At 39.5% G+C, this 21,197-nt stretch overlaps 1 protein-coding gene across 5 annotated transcripts in view; it reads left to right on the top strand.

Annotated features, from left to right (window-relative positions):
• The window catches only part of PTPRM (protein tyrosine phosphatase receptor type M), a 441,653-nt gene that overhangs the window by 405,888 nt on the left and 14,568 nt on the right, over positions 1-21,197 (top strand). For all 5 annotated transcript variants that reach the window (XM_054515015.1, XM_054515010.1, XM_036405775.2 and 2 more), the window contains 6 exons: positions 933-1,030; positions 13,297-13,413; positions 17,718-17,872; positions 18,850-18,985; positions 19,589-19,738; positions 20,208-20,381. In XM_054515015.1, coding sequence (XP_054370990.1) covers positions 933-1,030; positions 13,297-13,413; positions 17,718-17,872; positions 18,850-18,985; positions 19,589-19,738; positions 20,208-20,381 — 830 coding nt within the window. The remainder of the gene's footprint in view (positions 1-932; positions 1,031-13,296; positions 13,414-17,717; positions 17,873-18,849; positions 18,986-19,588; positions 19,739-20,207; positions 20,382-21,197) is intronic.

Genomic DNA, 21,197 nt, shown 5'->3' with positions numbered 1-21,197 from the left:
TTGGCTTCTTTTACTAAAGGAACATTAGGGCAATACATTATCCATTTGTTCTCCAATTAGATTTAAAGTCATTCCTCTAAAGAAGCCTCTAATTGTTTACTGCAATGTGACAACTCAGTAATGGATTCAGTATGGATGTTAAGCTTATAGTTTATATTGTTTACTCTTACTGGCTCAGTGATTTTAAAGCACTGGTTTAAAATTGGAGTGGCACACCATGCCCTGTGGGTAAGATGTGTAGGCTACAAACAGACAGGACCAGGTGCACACAAAGAGATGTGGTTTTTTTCTCAACATTTTGCATTTCTGCAGCATTTCCTGTGAGCTGGTACCCAGCTTCAGCATGATGCTGAAGGAAGCCCTGTATGTTCATGAACAGAAGCACACAGGGAAAGCACTGCAGAGGATCTGCTGCCATGGCACATCAGGTTTCTTTGCCGCATTCCCCACTGTTTTCCAAAGTGATACACTGCAGCAAAAAAACTATAACTTCTGCCTCACTTCAGGAACTACAATTTAGGAGCTGGGCTAATTTGATGAATAGTGTACACTAAGAAAAATATTAGAAACCAGGAAAGGCCACATACTCCATTGAGGCTCATTTCATTCCAAATACACCTTCCCTAGGTTATCATCCAATTGCTAAAAGAAAGAGTGATGTTATCCATTTTTTATAATTCCACTTCTGGGTATTATGGAGATAAATACCTAAGTGCTGGAGAACTTCCTTTCAGAAAACTTTTTCAGGAGAAAAATACTTAAATGCAGATAGGTGGGATGACAGAAAAGAAATTGACCGACCCTAAATGAAAAATATGATGATAGTGATACGAATATATGTGTACAGTCACGGTTTCACAAAGTTCCCCAGAGACAAGCTTCCAATCATGAGACTTTCAGATAGTAACCTTTCATTTGATTTATTGTTTCAGGACCAATGCAGGAGACAATATATGACTTCTGGAGGATGGTATGGCATGAAAACACAGCAAGCATAATCATGGTTACTAATCTCGTAGAAGTGGGAAGGGTAAGTGGTTTTTGTACTTAAAAAGATGAAAGATGTCTAAGGTGTTTGCTTTTCAAAATTAAATAGCAGACCAACAAGGTTCTTACATACTAAGTATAGCGCATAAAATATGTATGACTGCCTGTGCTGAGAGGTTCATTATCAATTATTTTTAAACATGCCTTGGATGCTTGGCTTTGTTACTATTAGCACAACGAAAAAGTAACTGATAAAGCTGCATTCTGTACAGCAGAGTCTGCAAAGACTGACAAAGAGGGGAGCTGTCATATGTTTATACATATCTCAGATATACCAATTCTCTTAAGAAAGTCAGTATATTTGTTGCAGAATAAAGTATGGAATCATCTCTTTATTTTTTTTAAGGAAGGCTAAGGAGGCATCATTCCGGAACAGATGTCTGAGTAGTTAAAGTATGAAGCTGTTTCTTGGTATATTTGTCTAAATTGGTCTGGCTTGTTTGGGTTTTACTTCCTGAAAGCCTTCTGGACTAAAACAGAAAAAATTAGTTTTACACATTTGTGCACTTTATTGGTCAGGAGGTCATGTTCGGGAGCTGGGTAGTAAAGGAAAGGTTGAGTTACATGACTGATATTGTGTAACTCTCTTTCTTTGCTTGGTAACTTCTAAAGTAAGCCTCCTACTCTAGTCTTTATGGCTAATTTTGTTTTCAACAAGTACTGAATGGAACCTTTTTCTGTGTTTCACACAAATGTCAGTAAGTGAGTCTTTTCATTTACTGCTTTGTCTGTGCACTGCTGTCTTAGTTCTCATCTGGGATTTTTTTTCAAGAAAATTTGCTTAGGAATTTGGCATATAGCTTTCATTTGATATGAAACGAAATCCCACTGCTTTTATGGGAACTACGGCAATTATTGTAAATCAAAGTGTTGAAATAAGAAGTCAAGTGCACACATCTTGGTTTGAGCAGCATGGTTTTAAGAGATGTTTTTAATTTCACACTGGTGGAGTGTCTGATACCGCCTCTGCCCTGTGGCATTTGCATTAGGAGAGAGCACTGTTTATGTGGAATGAGTTGAAGTCCTTTTGAGCAAGTCCAGTTTTACAATCTCAGTTTATTCTTCCATATGTCCTTTGTGAACTGATAATATAAATCCTAACAGTTAGGTATCTGTGTGCTCAAGCCTGCTTACAGATCAGGTGCCAGTATTATTTTTAGATGTAAAAAGATGGGGATTGTGACTGCAATTAACACCTGCTGCAGGAGCACATGTACGACTAATTGCAGAGACAAAGAGGGATCATGGAGGCTGCTTTAAAAATGCAGTCCCTTGAGTGAGGAAAAGGTAGAAATAGCTGGATGGTCACGTATCAATTCAAAACAGATGGATTTGTAAGAATAGGAAGCTCTCCAGAAAACCTCTTTGTTAAAGCTTTATACACATTCATAAGTGCCCAAGAGAACAACTTAAAAAGGGATGTTTTCTGGGTATGAATAACCAAGCCTGAGAGCAAAAACAGCATTCTGCATGAAACCACATGCTGTTTTCCCAAAGTCAGTGTTTGGAAGTGCCAATTAGAGTGAACTGTCAGATGTCAGCAAGGGAGACACCAGTCTTGGTGCCAGTGCTGGCAGCCTCTGCTCAAGCATTTAGGTGCACATTCCCACAGCAGCAAGGAATGCTTTGTGCCACCATGCAGATTTCTTCAGGGTGCAAGAGTCTTAGTAGGATACAGATCTGCAGCTTTGTTGTTTCTGGCAGTGGTAGAAATTACTTTGTTCTCACTTTCTCTGGAGGCCAGCATAGGTGAAATCAGAGAGCAGAAATTGAAATCAGCTTTTAATGGAAATAAAATTGTATGAGCCACAGAGCAATGCACTCACTCCTCCATTGGTGTTTTTGTGCCACTCCCAGAGCTGGAATCGTCAGCAACAAGGAGGGAAATTGCAAACACACCATCTGTCCTGCAACCCCTAACACAAGCTCTGTGCCACCTTGAGTAGCAATGATTTTAATGGACTTTTGGTAGCATTCCTGTAGGGCAAACCTTTATAACCTTCCCAAACTTGCTATTGCTATCACTGCTATAAGATTTATAGGGGTTTCTTATTTTTACTTTTTAACCATATTGACCCATGGTAAGCCAAGGCCTGAAAATTCTTTTGCATTTTCAGGAAACAGGAATTTTTAAAATTTAACATGCTTGCCACACGGTGTACAGCCTTCATGAATTAATCATTGAGGGGGCATATTTGTATTTGTTTTCCAGTACTGGCTGGATAGTCATTAAATCAGTGTTAGAAACTTGCTTCTTGCCCTGGAGCATTATGCATCAGGACTGTTTTAATTGCTGCTGGAGGAATCACCATGAGGCTGTCCCTAATACAGGCACCTGCTGCAAATGACTCAGTCCCCCATTACCCTCCAGCAGGGTCCGGGTACATCTGCCAATATCTGTCATTATCTGAGGCACACTTGTCAGAACTGCACATCCCTTTAAGCTCTTGTGTGTTCCAGTGAGGCACCCTTGTCAGTGTTTCTGGCACCTGCAGACCGTTGTGCACCTGGTATTTAAATGGCACCGAAATGTGTTTTGATTGTTTTCTCTCTTTAATGAACCTGCCTGAGGGACATTGAGCTCTTTATCTAATAGCCTGTTACCCAGTCACTCACATTTACACTGCTTGTGTGGAAATTCAGAACTAGCTTGAGCTGTTGCACTAATACATCTGCCAGAAGTCTTATCACAAAATCTGCAGGGCTCCCTAAGGAGACTTTTGTACTGATAATTTAAGCTAATGATTTCTAAACATATTTAGTCAGTTTTATGAAGACCTCATTAGAATGTGACTGTTTATTAAAAATCAAAATGAGGTCTCACAGTCATTTAGAAAAAGCATTGCTGAATTGCATGAATAGTTCTTTGATAAAGGATTATGAAGTGGTGCTTGTTAAGGTTTGCCTAGGTTGACAACAACTTTTACCAAAAAAAAACCTAAACAAATAAGCAGCCCTTGAAGCAACCTTGAAAAAAGGTCTCTGTCTTCTTCCTGCTGGGATCAACAACTTTCCACTCACAATGAAGTTCACAAAAAGAAAATGGCAAGTAATTAATGGTAATGATCCAAGAATCAGAATTTTCCAAGCCACACACTAATGGATAAAAAGCATAAACAAGAATCAAGACTTATATAGTTACATCAGTGTGACAACAAGCTGTTTCAAAGTAATGCATTCTGGATTATATTAATGTAAGTGGCCTCTGTGCTCATGTCTGTAAGTGGTAGAGGAACTGAAGATAGTGTCATTTTAGGGAGCATCTTTGCCTAAGAGATTTAGCATAATCTGGTGGATTATTCTGTAAGAAGCAAAAATTTTTATCCAGCAGTGTGATGATGTTACGATCACACGGCATGATCATAAAGTAGACACAGAAGAACATCTTGCTTACTCCAAGAGACCTCTCTGGAGGGCAAACTCCCAAAGACCCAGAAAATCACTGGGAATGGGATCAAGGTGTTTATGTACCAGCCAAAATCTCAGATGGTTCTTGATTTGTTTTAGTGTTTACACGCACTGAAACATTTCTGTCTTCCTTGAAGAGACATGGTGGGAAGATTTAGAATATATTCAATTGTGCCATCTAGCTGTCACACCTCCATCTTTGCTCTTGTTGGGTTGGTACTAGTACTTAACTGGCATAATCAAACTTGGCCTGTCACATTATTTGCGATTTATCAGTAGTTGCTTTCTTGCTTTAGGCAGAAGAAGTTTAGTAATAACTGATTAATAAATGCTGAAAAATTCAAAATGCTGTAAAATTCAGTGGAGGTGGTTATAAATAAATGCACTGCAAGGACTTATGATTGTCTATTATGCTTTTAATGGAACATCGTATTCACAAACAAAATCACTATAAATAATTATAAAAAATAAAACCTCACCCCAGGAGCGTAGTAATTACAGTAATTAGAGTTTCTCAATTATTACTCGGAATTAGAAAACAGCCAGTGCTAGCAGTGTTAATAAGCACACAAAAGGCCCGTTTTGTGAAGGGAAGCAAGGTTGACTACAACAGAATGGATGTGACACAAGGTGAATGAAGGTCAGCCACGACCTGGTAAACAGCCCCTGTGCCTGCGCTCACACCTTTGTGCTGCCCAAACTGCCTCTCCCTGCCATCTTACCCCTCAGGAGTGGTGTACTTTCCTAATAGTCATTTCACACTCTTCCCAGGTGACATTTCCTTCCCAGGAGCCAGAAAGGCTGTTTTTGCAAAGGGGAAAAGGAAGAATACAGTGGTGGTTTAACTTTTCTTTGGCTTGTTTTCCTGGACCTGTGCTTGACATGTTGTGTATGTGGCACTTCTCTGCAAAAATGGGGAAAATTCTGAATTTTCATGATTAAAGACTTCCACATGACAGCGAGGAGATCCATACAAGAGTCTTCTGACAGAGGGAATACCTCCTTGGTGCTGGCTTGCTATAAAAAGCCTTACTTGTAAGATAAATGGTGTCAGAAAAGAACATCTAGGAAAGCCTGTTCTTCCTAGGAAAGCTTGTATGATCACAGCCCTCAGCAAGTTTATGTTCCTGTCTTCGGGTTCTCAGGATGTGCAGCACTGGTCAGCATTCAAGACAAATTTCTTAAACAGATTCAAATATGTTTCTTTAACAAAGAAAACCCAGAAGTCTTTATGACAAACCAGATCTTCTTAGATCTACTTGATAATTTGTTATTGACAGAGATTATACATCCAAGAAAAACTGCTAAATAAAACCCTGTCCAAAGACTTCTTACTGGAAGCAGTAGGGAAAAAAAAAAAAACCAAAATCTTCATTGGAAATTTCAGCAACAAAAAACTGTGAAACTTCCAATGGACTTAGCACTTATGCTTAGAATGAAAATGGACTTTTTTATCACAAAGCTATTGCAAAGTTTGTACTTATACATTTTACAAGTTTTTGAGAATCTTCCATGAAGAAGATGCTTCTAATAAACAAAGGTAAACTCAAATTGTATTTTAGATTCAGATCACCCAATATTGTGATCTTGCAGAGGTGAAACACAGTGACTCTTGAGCATGTCTCACAAACAGCACATTTGTATTTAGTATAAATGGAAGAACACTCCGTCTAATTGAAACTCCCTCTAAATGTAATAAGCCAAATTGCCTACACTGGAATTAATTCAGGATACTGGTATTAATGCTCCTTAGGAGGTGTGCCAAAGAGTTTGTATGCATACTGGTGACTAGGGTTTCATTTCAACTTTTCTAATGAAAGAAAGAAATCACATTTTATAAATAAGAGGGGAAAGGTTGTTATATGAATCTATTTGCTTCCTCAAGATAATTCTAGTCCCAACTTCTTAAATATATAAATAGCGTCCTTCCCCGTCCATTGAAATTTTTTTTCCTATTCTTGTTTACCCTCCAAAAATGGGACTGGTACTTATGGTACATCAGCACAAGGTATTATATTCTGTTGTTATACTTTTGTTTTCAGTGTAATTCCAGTATCTCTTATTGCGTAGAGGACAGTTAGGTTTTACAGAATATCAATGAGAAAAACAGAAAACCAATCAAAATTTAAAACTATTGTTAATCTTTCAAGTCAGTTAACCCTTCTAGACATCAAAACAGATTTCATCTTTCTAGATTTTTAACCAGAAATAGTAGGTTTACATTACTGCATTATACATAGTAGGGGAGGAGCCCTTAGGGAAAATTTAATTTGTTGTCCTCCAGGAAAGAGAAGGAAGGACTCTGTGCATTTGTCTAAAAAAGATCTGCCCAGGTTAGCAGTGTTAGCATCATGAAACAGATCATCAAGCTAGAGGCATTCAGCACTGTCCCATGTCATGCACAGCAGTCATGGGTTCAGCTCTCAGTGTTTTGTTCTATTCTTATCTCCAGTAAAAGCTATGTTTCAAAGAATGTTAATCAACACAGATTAATATCTTAATGCTTACTAATCCTATTGAGATAATTCACTTAGAGAAACAAACAAAAGAGGTTTAAGGATACACAAATGCACTGATGCCTTTGTTGGACTAACTGAAGTGCCACCAAGGTGTAGGATGCAACTTTAGGTGCAGTTTGCTAAGAAGGAGGGCTTCAGGTTCTTACTTGAAATGTCAGGGCTAGCAAAATGGCTTCATAACTGCAAATCTCCTCACCTCAGCAGTCTTTTGAAATTATCTCTCAATCTCTCTGTGAAAGGAGAAGTATCCTGGAGGCACTGACACAGTTTTACTTTACCCAGTAGAGTACCATGTAGAGGTGTCTAAGCTAACATCAGATGATCAGGCTTTAGAGCCAGAAGGCAATCCACTAAGTAGGTGGTGCTCTGTACCCAGCTAATGGCATCATTTTGATCTTGGAGTGGAAGCATGGTTCAGAGCACAGGCTCGATGCAGACACATCAGGTCCTTGGGAACACAGGATCTGAGAAACAGGCCCATGATTTCACAGTTGTGTCAGGAATTAACACAGGCTTTGAGGAGCTCTAGCTAACAGTTCTTCATCTTGGCATGGGACCACCCTTCTCATGTGTTCTGTGCTCAGCTTTTTTTCTCCAGGGCTCTACTGAGATGCACAAAATTGCCTAAACATAAGCTATGAAACAGAGATAATCCATATTTCTCTGTTGGTATTAACAGTGGAGGAAGGAACACTGGAACAGCTTTACCTTGGGTTATCTTACCCTAAAGCTGCTCTTCTAGACCAAGTCTTCTTTATGGTCAAAAGAAGGCCACACCATGGGTTGGGCCTATCACCGTAATTTCATCTAACCCACTCTGCCAGATTGATGGTATGCTAACAGCATACTGAGTCTTAAGAACAAAGGGTCACACTCATTCGGTCACGTGGGGAAAGCATTTGTTTATGGCTGCTGCTGGGCGTCTCCAGAAAGCCAGCTCTTCAGGGCAGAAGCTGAATGAGAGTGCACCCACCAGGCAACTTAGGGCTGCACTGTTGGGGCAGCCCAGGGCAGCAGAAGGTGGAGAACAATGTCAGCTCTGAGTCATCCCAAGAAGAAGTTAGACTGAGCTAGTAAAATTCATGGAGGCATCTCTCCCCACCCTGGCAGCTGTGAACAGCATAAAGACTTCTGGCTGACTTCACAGAGACCCATTCATCTGATGGTGCCAAACAGTATCTCAAATATTGTATTTCTCAATAGTCTTCCACATCTCTTTTAGAAAACTGTAGAATGAAGTATAAAACTAATAACAGACTTGCTCAAAAGCAAACAAAAGAAAATGAAAAAAAGGAAGACTGGGTTTTATCTCCTGTCAAAGGTTGTTTTATAACACATAAAATATTCTTATATCGTAATACATTTTTTGTTTGAAAAGTATTTAAATAAAAATACTTTCAATTATTGGATGTACTTTTAGTTCAAGTCAGCCAAATAAAAGTACCTGTTATCCGAGCTACATCTGTAAAATCTGTTAAAAATTTTACCAGTGAGCATGGTTGGCTGTTTCATTTTATAGCCAAGAGGTTTTACTTCAAAATTTATGTCTGACTTATCGTCATTACTTAGTTCAGGATTAATTTTAGATTAGAATGTATAATAGTGCTCTTCACTAATGACAATCCATGCAGGGCATAGTCAGTTATATATATATATCACCCCTTTGCTAAGAATATTTCAGAATCAAAGGCAATTGGAAACTTTGAATAATCAGTGTTACTTAAACTGTTCTGTATGGACTGCAAAGTGTATTTCACACCCAGCTCACATATTAAGTCTGTAATATTGCTCCTATTCCAACATTCTAGTTAAATGAATTACTGTCCTGACTTTCCTACTGCCTTTAGCTACATGTGTCACATTGCCAAATGGTTAAATATACAGCTTTGGAAGTCACAATTTGTGTTCATTAGCCATCCACAGCCTACAATATTTGTATATTTAGAACTAGCAACAACAACTTTCCACCTTCATTTTTAATTCTGAGTTTCACACATTAGACTATTTTACAGGGGGATGGAACTAGACAGTGGAAGTAGGGTAATTCTCTTCTCCAAATTTCTAAAATTATTAGCAAAATAAACATGTTTGAAACAATTGGACAGTGTACCTTTGGATGAATAGATTAAACCAGAGCATTTTCATTATGTGTCTGGCAATCATCCTTTTATCTCATCTTGTGATGAACATCTGTATTTTTTGGCATGTTGGTAGGATATAAATGTGGGGTGTATGTGAACAAACTCTCAATTATAATTCTGCTCAGATGAGATTTCAAAATTATGTTTTCTGTTTTGTGGACAATACTTACTGTTATGGTAGCAACGGTGTGGAAAAAAAAGATCTAGTGCACTTAATATTCAGTTCTGGAATCATGTATCAATTATTTAGTTAAACCTTCTGTTAGTAAGGCTTTTGTGTAAAACACGTACCAAATGTTTATAAAATGGAAAAGAGATTCGTCAAGTTATGGTAGCTAAAGCTGTGCTAAAAAGAAAAATTGAACATATGCTAGCAGCAGTGTTTCTCATATTTAATGAGTAAAACCATATTCTATTTTGTTGCAATTGTCTTTTCTTGTACAAATAAGGGCCCTGATCCAATAAGCATTTATAAATGTGATTTTGATTTACACTAGTTTATCTACTTCTGTCTTTAAGACACCTTTGCATTTATTTGGGTGGCCCTAGAGGAGATGGGAGATGGATATTTAAGCATTTTCTTGACTTTTGGTTCACCCAGAGTCCATGGAGTTCTCAGGTCCAGAGCTCAGCACGTGCAGAGCATTGCAGAACAAGAGCCAAAAGTAGGAGAAAACCCTGAATTAAAATAAAGTTGTGCTTGGGTCTTTTTTCCTCTGTTAGAGAGTGAATCATCAGTTGGTCTGTGGCTCTGACTGAATTCTGGCACGGTTCCCATGGCTTTCACAGCCCCTATTCCACTTGGGAGAGTTTTCAGGAAATTGTGTTGTCATGGATCCTTCTGCTCAGCTCCAGTCTGCTCCGTGCCCAAAATCCCCTTTGCAGCAGACTAAGAAATCCCTGGTGGACCCAAGCTGCATGAGGCACAAAAGGCTATAACTTCTGTGCAACATCTCCCAGTGCTTCCCTAATTATTCCACTGTATCATCTTAAATAAGGTTTAAAAAAGAGTGGAATCAAATCCAGCAGTTGAGGCATAAGAACACGGGGACTGTGCTCTTCTAAATTGGTCTTTCCGAATTGTCCCTGGTTCTTAGTCATAATCCAGACAGTCTGGACTTACCAAGTTAGAAACAGGTATGTTTTCCTTCAAGGAAAGAGCAATTTAATTCAGCCAAGGTTGCTTCCCTTCCCTGCAATTGTTTATTTTGCTAAACTAGAGCTGCTTCAAGGATAGCAGGCGCCCATCAGAAAGAAACATGGCTAAAGTTAGCAGCAAAGAGAGGTGCTGATGGGCAGTGCCATGCCTGGGATCACGGCGGCAGCTGCTCCCTCCCTGCCTGCAGTGGCCCTCTCCATGTGGTTCGGGTTCCCTTTTCCTGCCTGTTCACACATCCCTATGGAAGGGATGTGTGAACAGGCAGGAAAAGGGAATCAGCTCCAGAGAAGGGGTTGTCAATGTGTTGCTGCAGCCCAGAGGCAGTGTGAATTGTCTAACTCTTCATGAAGAGTCAAAAAGTCATCTTAGCCATAGGTGGGAAAACCCTGTTTCAAAGAGTTTCTGGCAATGACTATAAAAGGGTCAGTTTGCTGGCCTGAGGGATTTGAACAGTGTGAATTCTCTGGATTATTTTAACAACACAGACAAAACAATGAGCATTCAATGTCTTTCACTTAGCTTCTATGAGAGGATCTTTGGAAATACATCTGAACAAAATAAGATCTGGATAAATATCAAGTAGATGCAATAATAGATAGCAGCAGTAACTACTATACTGCTTGCAGCAATGTATAATGCTTTTGAAATGTTTGTTCATTGCTGACAGTGGATAGATAAGTTGTAGAGATGAACACACATTTGTCAGAGATCCTGTTGTTAGGGATCCTGGGAATGGCCCTCTGCTTGGTCCTTGGCTGGTGGAATCCTTCTCCTCTCTGGCACCCTGTCAGCTTTCTGGCTCTGGAGCATGGTGGGGAGAGCAGTCTTGCCAGCCTTGCCCTGTTACAGGAGCGCCAAGCACTGTCCAGGGTCCAGCTCCAAGCCTCTCACCATGGAAGGGAACTCTGGTGTTGCCAGTTGTCCTGAAACCACACTTAATACCAGATTAAATGTGAAGACTATAAAGAATTCTTTTTAGCCAATACTATTGTGGTTACTAGGTCTGAAGGCAAGCACAGAAAAAGAAATAAAAACCTAATAAAGCTACCTGAACTTCAGCTCTGCTCTAGGAGCTTTCCATCAGCTGCATAAGCAGGAACAAGCTGTTAGGATGCTTGTATAATTTTGTGGCTGGGAGCCAGGGCTTCTGACCAGGCTACTCTTTTTCTCTGAAGAGGATCCTGATGTGGGACTGTGTTTTGCCAGCCCTTCAACTCAATTCTATTCAGATTTAAATTTTATGATGCTAATGAGCCAGAAAAAGGGCCAGAACTAGTGACCCTGCCTGGACAAACTTTTTACTTTATCAGTCAGTGTCACTACTGTGATGTGGCAAGACCTCCCATCTATCCAGACAGTAAAGGAGGATTGCACACAATTATCAGTGACAATCTGGAAACAAATGCCTAAGAAAATGTATTTTCTTCTTCTTTACAGGCCAGGGTTTGACTCTCTGCATAATCCTTTCTATACTGAACGTGGGGTTTGTATAAATAAATCATTTGAATCCTGCATTACATTTTTCAATGTATGCTTATACACACGTTCATCTGTTTTACCTTTTGCTCAGGATTAAACATGGTAGTAATCCAAATATTTTTGCTTGAAGATAGGTCTGAGAAATACTCTTATCAGTTGTGAAGTTTAATTTTTTTTTTCTATCAGTTTTCCATTGAATATTTAGAGTGCTCAAGTTTTTTACCTGACTCGTTGAAGTGCATATTTAGGTAAACTAGATTTACATGTATCAAAAGAAAATTTTAAATTTTCCCTTTGGTGAGAGAAAGAGAGAAACTGTTCCATGCAGCAGATGTATAACAGATGCCACTCCTAGCACGTACTGCACTACTGGATGATGGCCAGATGCAGTGGTGATAGCAGAGCTATTACCATGATAAAGCAGAGTAAAAGAGAGATGTAAGTAATGTGTTAGCTTCCCAGCCCACCACTTTGTCCACACAAATGGGAAGGAGGAGAAAATTCTTAAGTCAGTCAGCTATCTACATCATATAATACAGTCCTCAAACCACCCAGTTTTAAAAGTAACAGTTCAGGTTGAGCTAAGTGAGATGAATCCTACCCTAATGTTTGGAGTTACCTGTAAATTAGTATTTAAGCTATGTAGAGTTACAATAGTTAAAGCCTGGGCATAAACCTCAGCTCTTGACTTCAAGCATTGAGTTTTGCTATTTGACCTCTCATCAGTTCCTTTGGAAAGTTAATCTGAGAAAACAGGTGCTTTTCTAAAAATAGAGAATCATACAATAAATATTTTGATTTAGAAAGAATCCACAAGGATCATTGAAGTCCAGCTCCTGGCCCTGCACAGCACCATGCCCAGGAGTCACACCTTGTGCCTGAAAGCATTGTCCAAATGCTTCTTGAGCTCTGCCAGGCTTGGTGCTGTGACTTTTCTGGGGAGCCTGTTCCAGTGCCCAGCCACCCTCTGGATGAAGAACCTTTTCCTGAAACCCAACCCAAACCTCCTCTGACACAGATTCAGGCCATTCCCTTGGTCCCTCACTGGTCAGCCCAGAAAAGAGATCAGTGCCTGTCCCCCCTCTTCCCCTCGTGAGGAAGCTCTGAACTGCCATGAGGTCTCCTTCCTGTCTGCAAAACACTTTTATTTCAGAAGGTAGAAGGGTGTTTTTGAGACAAATCAACAAGTAAAGGTTGGGGAAAAAACTTCTGGTGGTATTTCTCCCTCTGGGCACACTCTGCTTTGGAAAGCACAGGAAATGAACAGTTACTACAGCTGAACTGGGCAGGGCATAAATATCCTTTGTGCTCCAAACAAATTTGCCTTACTTCACTAAGCACAACACAAAGCTCATGTGAAACTCTGAAAGCTGTCTTAAAAAGAGAAGAGGCAATGTCCCTCAAACATTTACAGGTGCAGAAAATGTGACTGTTCTGTGCACGATTGCACTTTAAATCAGAAATCATTGCAGAGAATGCAAAATGAATTCTGTATGAACCTTCTAAAACAAATGAACCTTAATTTCTTTTGTATCTTTTAAAGGTCAAATGCTGCAAATACTGGCCAGATGACACGGAGATATATAAAGACATTAAAGTTACCCTAATAGAAACAGAGCTGCTGGCTGAATACGTGATTCGAACATTTGCTGTAGAAAAGGTAAGTTTCCAAATTCAGTTTTCTTAAATACATTGGTATCTGCCAAAGTAACTTACATGCAGATTCAACAAGGGAAAGTTAAATCTTTTGACTGACATCCTGGGTTTATAGGTTTTTTGGGTAAACTACTACCGCCCTCTTATGGTAATCTGTGTTTTTCTTCAAATGCAGCAGCTGTGCTGTGCTGTGCTTTTCATCACTGTTGGCCCCTGCCTGAGTTAGAAAAAGTGATGTTCCTTGCCTAGGAGAAATCGAAACCTCCCTCCCAGCAATCAATTGAAAAACAGATTTGTGCTGCTTTCCCATCTTACATTCCCCACAATCATTTTCTGTCTGTACCAGAGGCCGCATGCAGCATTATTCAGAAGTCTGTGGTGGAGAATGCAGTTTTCTGTTGGGCCAGGGTGTGCCTGGTCTGCAGAGACAGAGCTGTAACAAATTACTGTTCTTCTCAAGGCAATTTCCCTTTTCACAGGAATCCATCCTTACATGGAGAGTTCCAGCCTGTGTGTTGTATTACTGCTTGTTAGAGTAATGCCACACATTTGTCTGATGCTTTGTAGCCTGTAGAACTTGCAGCTCCCCAGCTGCAATATATGGAAAACATAGAAATAACAAATAAGGCACTCACTGAAAGTGGGAACAGGCAGGGTCAGTCAGTGGTGAAGTGTACCATGCATTTTGTGTCAACTCAGCAGTTTCATTCAGAATTCATTAAAGAACAGAAAGGTTTTAATTGTATGTATCAGGACCCATTTGAGTTGCAGAACACCAAGGAAAGAGCCTCCTTGGTAAGACTAGATATTCCTAATAGCATACCAAAGTAATGCTCCATCACCACGAGTAGATTTTCAACTAATTAGCTTAGAAAGCTTATTTTGATTTAGTTGCAGTACCCATGATTTATTGGCTCTGTCTAATGATGAAATAGTATTCATATATGGGTTTGAAGAACATAATATTTAGCATCAAAGAATCCTGCACCCAGGTACCTGAAACTGCCAAAATGACTACTCACAAGGTTTCTGTACACACATCCAGAGTAACAAAGGAATTAGGGTTTTTTCCTGTTTTATTCTTCAATCTAATACTTAAATATGCTTCTCTTTTTAAGACAGCAACCTGAGGGTAATGATAATAGAATTACGTGGTTTGAATGAATTGAAATATTGTATCATGTTTACCACTATACATATTGTAGACTGAATTCACTCAAGCCTGTTGTTTCCTTGCATTTAGGTATTTTTAATAAACAGATGAGAAACGTTGGCTACACTTTGAAGTAGATGAAGCACTGGTTGATTTCTATTCTGCAAATTTTAAGCTCATGCTTTGATGTTAGCTTTTCGCTTCTTAACTGGGACTGAAGAAAAGACCTAGAGGATTTTACAGTTGAACATAACCAAACTGTCTTGAATAAGTGCATTAGAACAGATAGAGATAAAAGGCACTAAACATTTTATTTCTTTTTAAAAATCTCCATCTGAAAAGATTTCATTTAGACACTGCTTTTTAATAGTTGGTAGTTTTTCAGTAAGCCTCTAAAAGCAGTGTCACTGTAGCTTGAGTAAAGTACATTTGTTTTTACTCTATTTTCCATATTTTTAACTCCTCCAATGTTACTGGAACATCAAGTCTGTACATTTCTTTCACCATAATTCTCTCAAGTTTATTTTTTTGATGCTACTTTTCACCTTCCCTAAGTCAAGGTGCATGATGAGACAGAGAGCACCCTAACCAAACATGCAGATAATGCTAATAGAAAGGTGGTTTGTAACACTTAACACTGGAGCCTCCATTCCAAAGGACTTGCAGATTTCACTAAAACAGCAGCTTCAGTAATTCAGCAGGAAAAAAATGCAGAGTTCTGTGTCTTAGGTGGCCTAACCCCCTGTGTCAGGGTGACTTCTGGGGACAACATGTGAAGTCCTGAATGATTATGAGCTGCAAGGGTGGAGTTAAGAAAACTGGCCTTGTCCATTATGGCAGATGAGGAGGAGGGGTAAGGAAGATCTAATTGCAGCCTCAGGTTCTTCATAGATGTTCAGAAAATCGGAGGAATCAAATTCTCCAAGACCTTTAGTCCCTTCTGACTGTCCTTTCTGTTTGTTGATGAGCATCTGCTCATTAAGTGCAATTTAGAAGTTGATTTGCTTGAAGATAAATTGATCACATACTTCAGTTTTGTTGGGGTTTTTTTGATGGATATTGAGTAGTAGGGGAATAATGCTGAGAAAATTGAAGCCAAAAGTGCAGTCTGATTTTGAAGACTGTTTCCTAGATATGCTTTGCATTGTGTGAACAAGCAGTTCCTTTGGAGCAGTTCCTTTACAGCACAACAGTTAATGCAGATGAATAAGTCATACATGAATAGTAAAATACAGCAGCAGCATAAGTTTTTGTAGAATTTTTTAACATCTTAGGTTTAGCAGTGTACAGCATTTTCTGTTTGTTTCAGCTCTATAGTCTTTCCCAGATGAGCATATGCTTTTATGATTCATGCAGTTGTGTGCTATTTTGGGTTTAGAAACCAGCAGGAAAGCTAGATATAAAAATCATTCCTTTGTAGATATAATAAGAAAACTCATTATAAAAGTATCCTATATGCAAAACCTTTCCTAAGTATCTGTTAAAAATGACAGACAGAAATTCAGTCAGCCTGACAGACAGCCTGTTCACAACTAAGGCAGAGGATGTACAGGACATAACATGATCAGTGCAGCAGCCAGGCACATTGCTTTGGAGGGGCAGTTTGGTTTTTTGTAAATTGTTTGAAAATCTCAGCTGTATACTGCATGAAGAATTTGTATGGGATACTCACTTCAGTCCTCAGCTTGTATAGTCATGGCATTGCTTTTTTCTGTGGGATCTTTGTTTCTTTGGGGGTCATGGACAGTTGTTACAAGCAATATAAAAGTGTTTGAGGCACTACCTTCACCTAAGCAGAGCTATTTGCAGAGTTGAGGGCCTTGCTTACAGTAGAAGAGATGCACTAACACACTCTAAATCCCCAGAGAGCAGGGACCAAATTGTATTCAGATGTGTTTGCTAGACTGTCTTAAAATGCAAGTTGTTTTGTCTATTCCTGGATTTCATTATGTTTTAAAATTGGTTTTTAGGATATAAGGTCATATCTGTTTAAAGGGTGTGATCTCCTCGGTCCTCACCACTGCCTCATATGCTCTTAATCCTCTCCCTTGCCTGTGTTTTTGTGTCTGTTTTCAGGGGAGATGAGATATTCCTCTGAGCAGATGCCCTGTCTCCACAGACCCCCAGCCGAGCTGTCAGAGCATCAAAGGCTCCAACATACACTAAGTCCTCTCTAGTCCTGTAGCACTGGAATGTCCAAAATTTCTCCACCACTGAAAATCCCAGACTAATGCATAATAGCAATAAATTAGGAAGCTTATATTACTTATTATTCAAAGAGAATAAAATCTTTTATGTGCAAACTGGCTCAAGACAGGAAATACATTTTGAAGTAGAAAAGCTGTAAACTACCAGTTACTAATATTTTTGACATTTAGTCCAGCCTAGACATGATATGCCATAATTTTGCTATTCGTTTATGAGCTCTGTATGATGGCCTCCAGTTTGTGGATTTCTAATGAGAATAAAATACTGGCAGCTGCATTTTGAGATGGGGAAGGGAAAATACAAGCAGTAAGAAAATAAAACTTAGCACACACTCTTCTCATATCCAGACTGCTCCCCAAAGTCACATGGGAAATTACTTACACAATCAGCTTCTCATTCATACTTGTCTCACTATATCCATGTCCTTGTAGACTGTGGCAAATCACCTGAACAGTGAGCATGTGGAGGGCTACAAACACAGCCCCTATGATTGAAGGTGCAAAAAGGTTTCCTATTATTCAGCTTTTTCTTTCAGACCAATGAAGGGGACAAATGAAAATTATGCTGAAGCTGTAGTGTCCTGAAGTCAGCAGCAAAACCCCTGTGGAGGACAGTAGGGAAAAAAAGGTCATCAGTGCTCTGTGTTCAGCCTTGCTGCTGACCTGTTCTGTGATCATGGCATGCATCTGAAGGCCACAGTTTGCAAAGCAGCCTAGTACTTAAATATAGAGATGAGCATTTCTCTTGTTGCTAAAAGTTTCTGACCAATCTAGTGCTTACTTACTTAATTTTGTTGGAAGGTTTTGAAACCTGTTAATACCTAACCTTTGAGCTTGCTCTGCTGCTATGAGGAAGCTCTCCAGCAGTCTGTACAGATTTTGTTTGTAGGGGGTGCTTTTGAGCAAGGCTCAGGCTTTTGAAGATTTCAACCCTTGTGTTTTCAACAGAGAGGTGCTCACGAGATTCGGGAGATACGTCAGTTCCACTTCACGGGCTGGCCAGACCATGGTGTCCCATACCATGCCACGGGCCTGCTGGGATTTGTACGGCAGGTCAAATCCAAGAGTCCACCCAATGCTGGGCCTCTGGTTGTTCACTGCAGGTAGGTAAAACAGAAACCTCTCTGCTGTGGTTTGCATTAAACTCAAGACCTGCTTTTGCTTCTCCTTTACTGTGTATTCCCCACACAGGCTGCTGAAGCCACTGGAGGTTGTCTTGGTTTCAAAAGACAGGTGTTTGCTAAGGAAGGCAGGAGCCTCCCCTGAAATGGAAAATGTAAATCCCCTCCCCCCGCCTTTTCCGAGTTGCTATAAATTTTAAATTAAGGGGCTCTCAGGCAAAAAATATGGGAGCAGGGAATAACAGTTCTTTAATAGGGAAAAAATTAAAAGATAAACAATACAGTAAACTAAAACAACACTGACAGAGTCACAACACAACAACAACCTGACACCCTGTTGGTCAGGGTCTTGGTAGCAGTCCAATTTGAATTGTGGCTGCAGTCCTCCTGGAGTGTCAGGTGTGGTTCTGTTGGAGCAGGGATCCTGTAGAAAAAAGGTGTAGTCTTCCTCTGACGATACAGGGTCCTCTGGGAAATCCAGTGGAGAAAAGCAGTGCTGGCGTTCCAGAATCTTCACATTATATCTGGATAGAATGCTTGGCTCTCCCCTCTGGGCGGAGCATCTCACAATGGGATGCTATAGTTCTTATCAGTCATGCAGTGACATTCAATAGCCTGTTATCAGCAGATTTCTCCCCAGTTGTGGAAGAGATGAGGAAAACTGCCCACTTAACAGAAGACAACTGCCATACAGATGGTAAATAGAATACAATTGTTGACAATCCAGGACAGAGGTCTACTCAACCAATAACTTTAAACAAGAATACATATATTACATATATAAAAAACATATATAGAATACATAAATGAGAGTAAAAAAGCTGAGTCTGAAGTTCTGCAAGTGCCCGGCTCAATTTCAGTAATCATCCAATTGATCAAGCACCTGTGAGATGAACCCTTACACCCTTTACATTTCCAATACACTGCTACACATTAACTGTGCTCTTTTTCTCCTTCAGTGCTGGTGCTGGCAGAACGGGATGCTTCATTGTCATTGACATCATGCTAGATATGGCAGAACGAGAGGGCGTCGTAGACATCTACAACTGCGTGAGAGAGCTTCGATCCCGCAGAGTTAACATGGTGCAGACCGAGGTATTGCTCATCTACTGGAATACTGCTTTGCAAGAAAAAATTCTTTTTTAGCCCTTCTAGCCCATAAAGATAGAGCTTTGTAGTTGGCACCCTCCAGAAAGCATTTTACTTGGTCACATGCAGAAAATAATCTCTGCACAAACCTGAAGAACCCTTTCCCAAACAAGTGCAGAGTTATGCTTCACTGAAGGTTCACAATGTTTCTTAAAAATGGGGCAAATGGGGAATGTTTCCTCTCTGGGAAGGATTCATTCTGGAGTACATCTTCTTGAGGTTTAGTTTCACAATCGCACCTACAGAACCACCCAGAGGAATGAGGAAACCAGAACAAGTTTTGTTACAGAGTGTTACTGAGTTTTGTTACAGAGTGTTACTGCACTTCTCTAACTATTTGTAGTTAGTTTAAGCCAATCTTTATATATTCATTTCCTAATGAGTGGGATAAAGTTTTTTAAGCTGTGGTTGTTACTTCTGGTCTTGTTTCAGTGCTGGTAAACTGAAGAGTGAAGTAGCAACCATATTAGTTGCTATGTTTTATTTACCAAAATACTAATGGTCTATGGATCCCATGTCAGTAACTATCTATTTTAATTGCTTAACCAGGAACAGTATGTATTCATCCATGATGCTATCCTGGAAGCCTGTCTTTGTGGGGACACAACTATTCCAGCTTCTCAAGTTAGGTCTGCTTACTATGAAATGAATAAACTAGATCCTCAAACAAACTCAAGCCAGATCAAAGAGGAATTTAGGGTAAGTAGTGCCTTACATTGTCTAGAAACTGTAGAGTTTAGCTATAGTAAAGACTTCTGCTTAAGTTTTTATAGACATATGAATTTTGTAACAGGTCTATGAGGGAAAGATGGCAAAAAAAGGGAAAAATAACATGTCACTCATCTCTACTGAGTAATGCTGAATCATAAAATAATGCAGTGGGGTAGTAGTAAAATATTCATTTTACTCGAGGGGAGTATGTCAATCCTTCTGCTGTCCTTTCTCCGGAAGGCATGCTACTCTGCAGCTGTCTGTGAGGTTATTTTCCATAATCGTATGTTCCCAGGATTTCTCTGCTTCCAAAGGCTGCTGACTGTGATGTGTTTTCATTTCTCTGCATATTGATTCCCGCTGAAGCTGAATGCTGAGCTGATCTATTCTTAAATATTTTGGGTTGCTTTCAGTGCTGTGTTAATTTTTCCGTTGCATTGTTTACTCTCCTTGAAAGACTTTAAATATGGTGACTCCGACGCTGCGCGTTGAGGATTGCAGCATCGCGCTTTTGCCGCGGAACCACGAGAAGAATCGCTGCATGGATGTGCTGCCTCCAGACAGATGCCTGCCTTTCCTCATCACGATAGATGGGGAAAGCAGTAACTACATCAATGCTGCACTGATGGATGTAAGTCTGCACCACATCATTAATAATAAAAAGGCAATAAGCAGCCCTCCAAACTGAGCCGTGCTAGAAAATGGAGTCAGCCTAAGAAGGAAAACCTTCTGGCTTGTTTTGTTTCCCAGAAGCGTGGCACAAAATCTTTAAACTCCCAAGTACATTTAGGATCACACATATGTTATGTCACAGCCAAGGTTCCAAAGCCATGCTCAGAGAGCAATTCAGGGAGTTTTGATAAATTGAATGTGTCTGGATTTCCCCCTAGTGCTTGAATTTTTAACCATCTGGCCAGAAAAAAGAGTTACCTATTAAGAGATACAGGCAGTTAAATAGAATAATAAGGTTTGCAGCAATATTTCAGTTCCCTTTGTTTATAATTTAAACAGTAATTAACAAAAAAAATAATTGTCTGTCAACACAAGATAGTACACAAGCCATTACTTCAGCCTTCCTGTTTATTTCTGCTTGAATGAATGGTTCCTCTTCATGTGTATGTGGAGTTTTTCCCCAAATGCATCTATGGCAATTCTAATCCTTGTAATAGAGTAACAGTAAAAAGACACTTAAACTGCTTTTACAGTCTGTAGATATTTATAGCCTATTTTTGACAATTTACAGCTATAATCATTACTGTTGTCAAACACATAAACAACAAGAAAAAAGAGGTTAGTAAGGAAGGAACACATTGTAAATGGCCTTTTTAAAAAGTGAAGCTAGGGTAATAACAGTTTATTGCAGTTTTTTTTTTATTTCTTTCCTTCCAAGTTGTCAAAGCCTTTTCCTAAAATAAGCTGAAGTTCAAAACACTCCTGTGAAAATGTA

The sequence above is a fragment of the Molothrus ater genome, chromosome 1, assembly GCF_012460135.2.
Source record: "Molothrus ater isolate BHLD 08-10-18 breed brown headed cowbird chromosome 1, BPBGC_Mater_1.1, whole genome shotgun sequence".
Classification (NCBI taxonomy): Eukaryota; Metazoa; Chordata; class Aves; order Passeriformes; family Icteridae; genus Molothrus; species Molothrus ater.
Note: the sequence above shows the minus strand (reverse complement) of the source record. Positions and strands in the feature narration are given on the sequence as shown.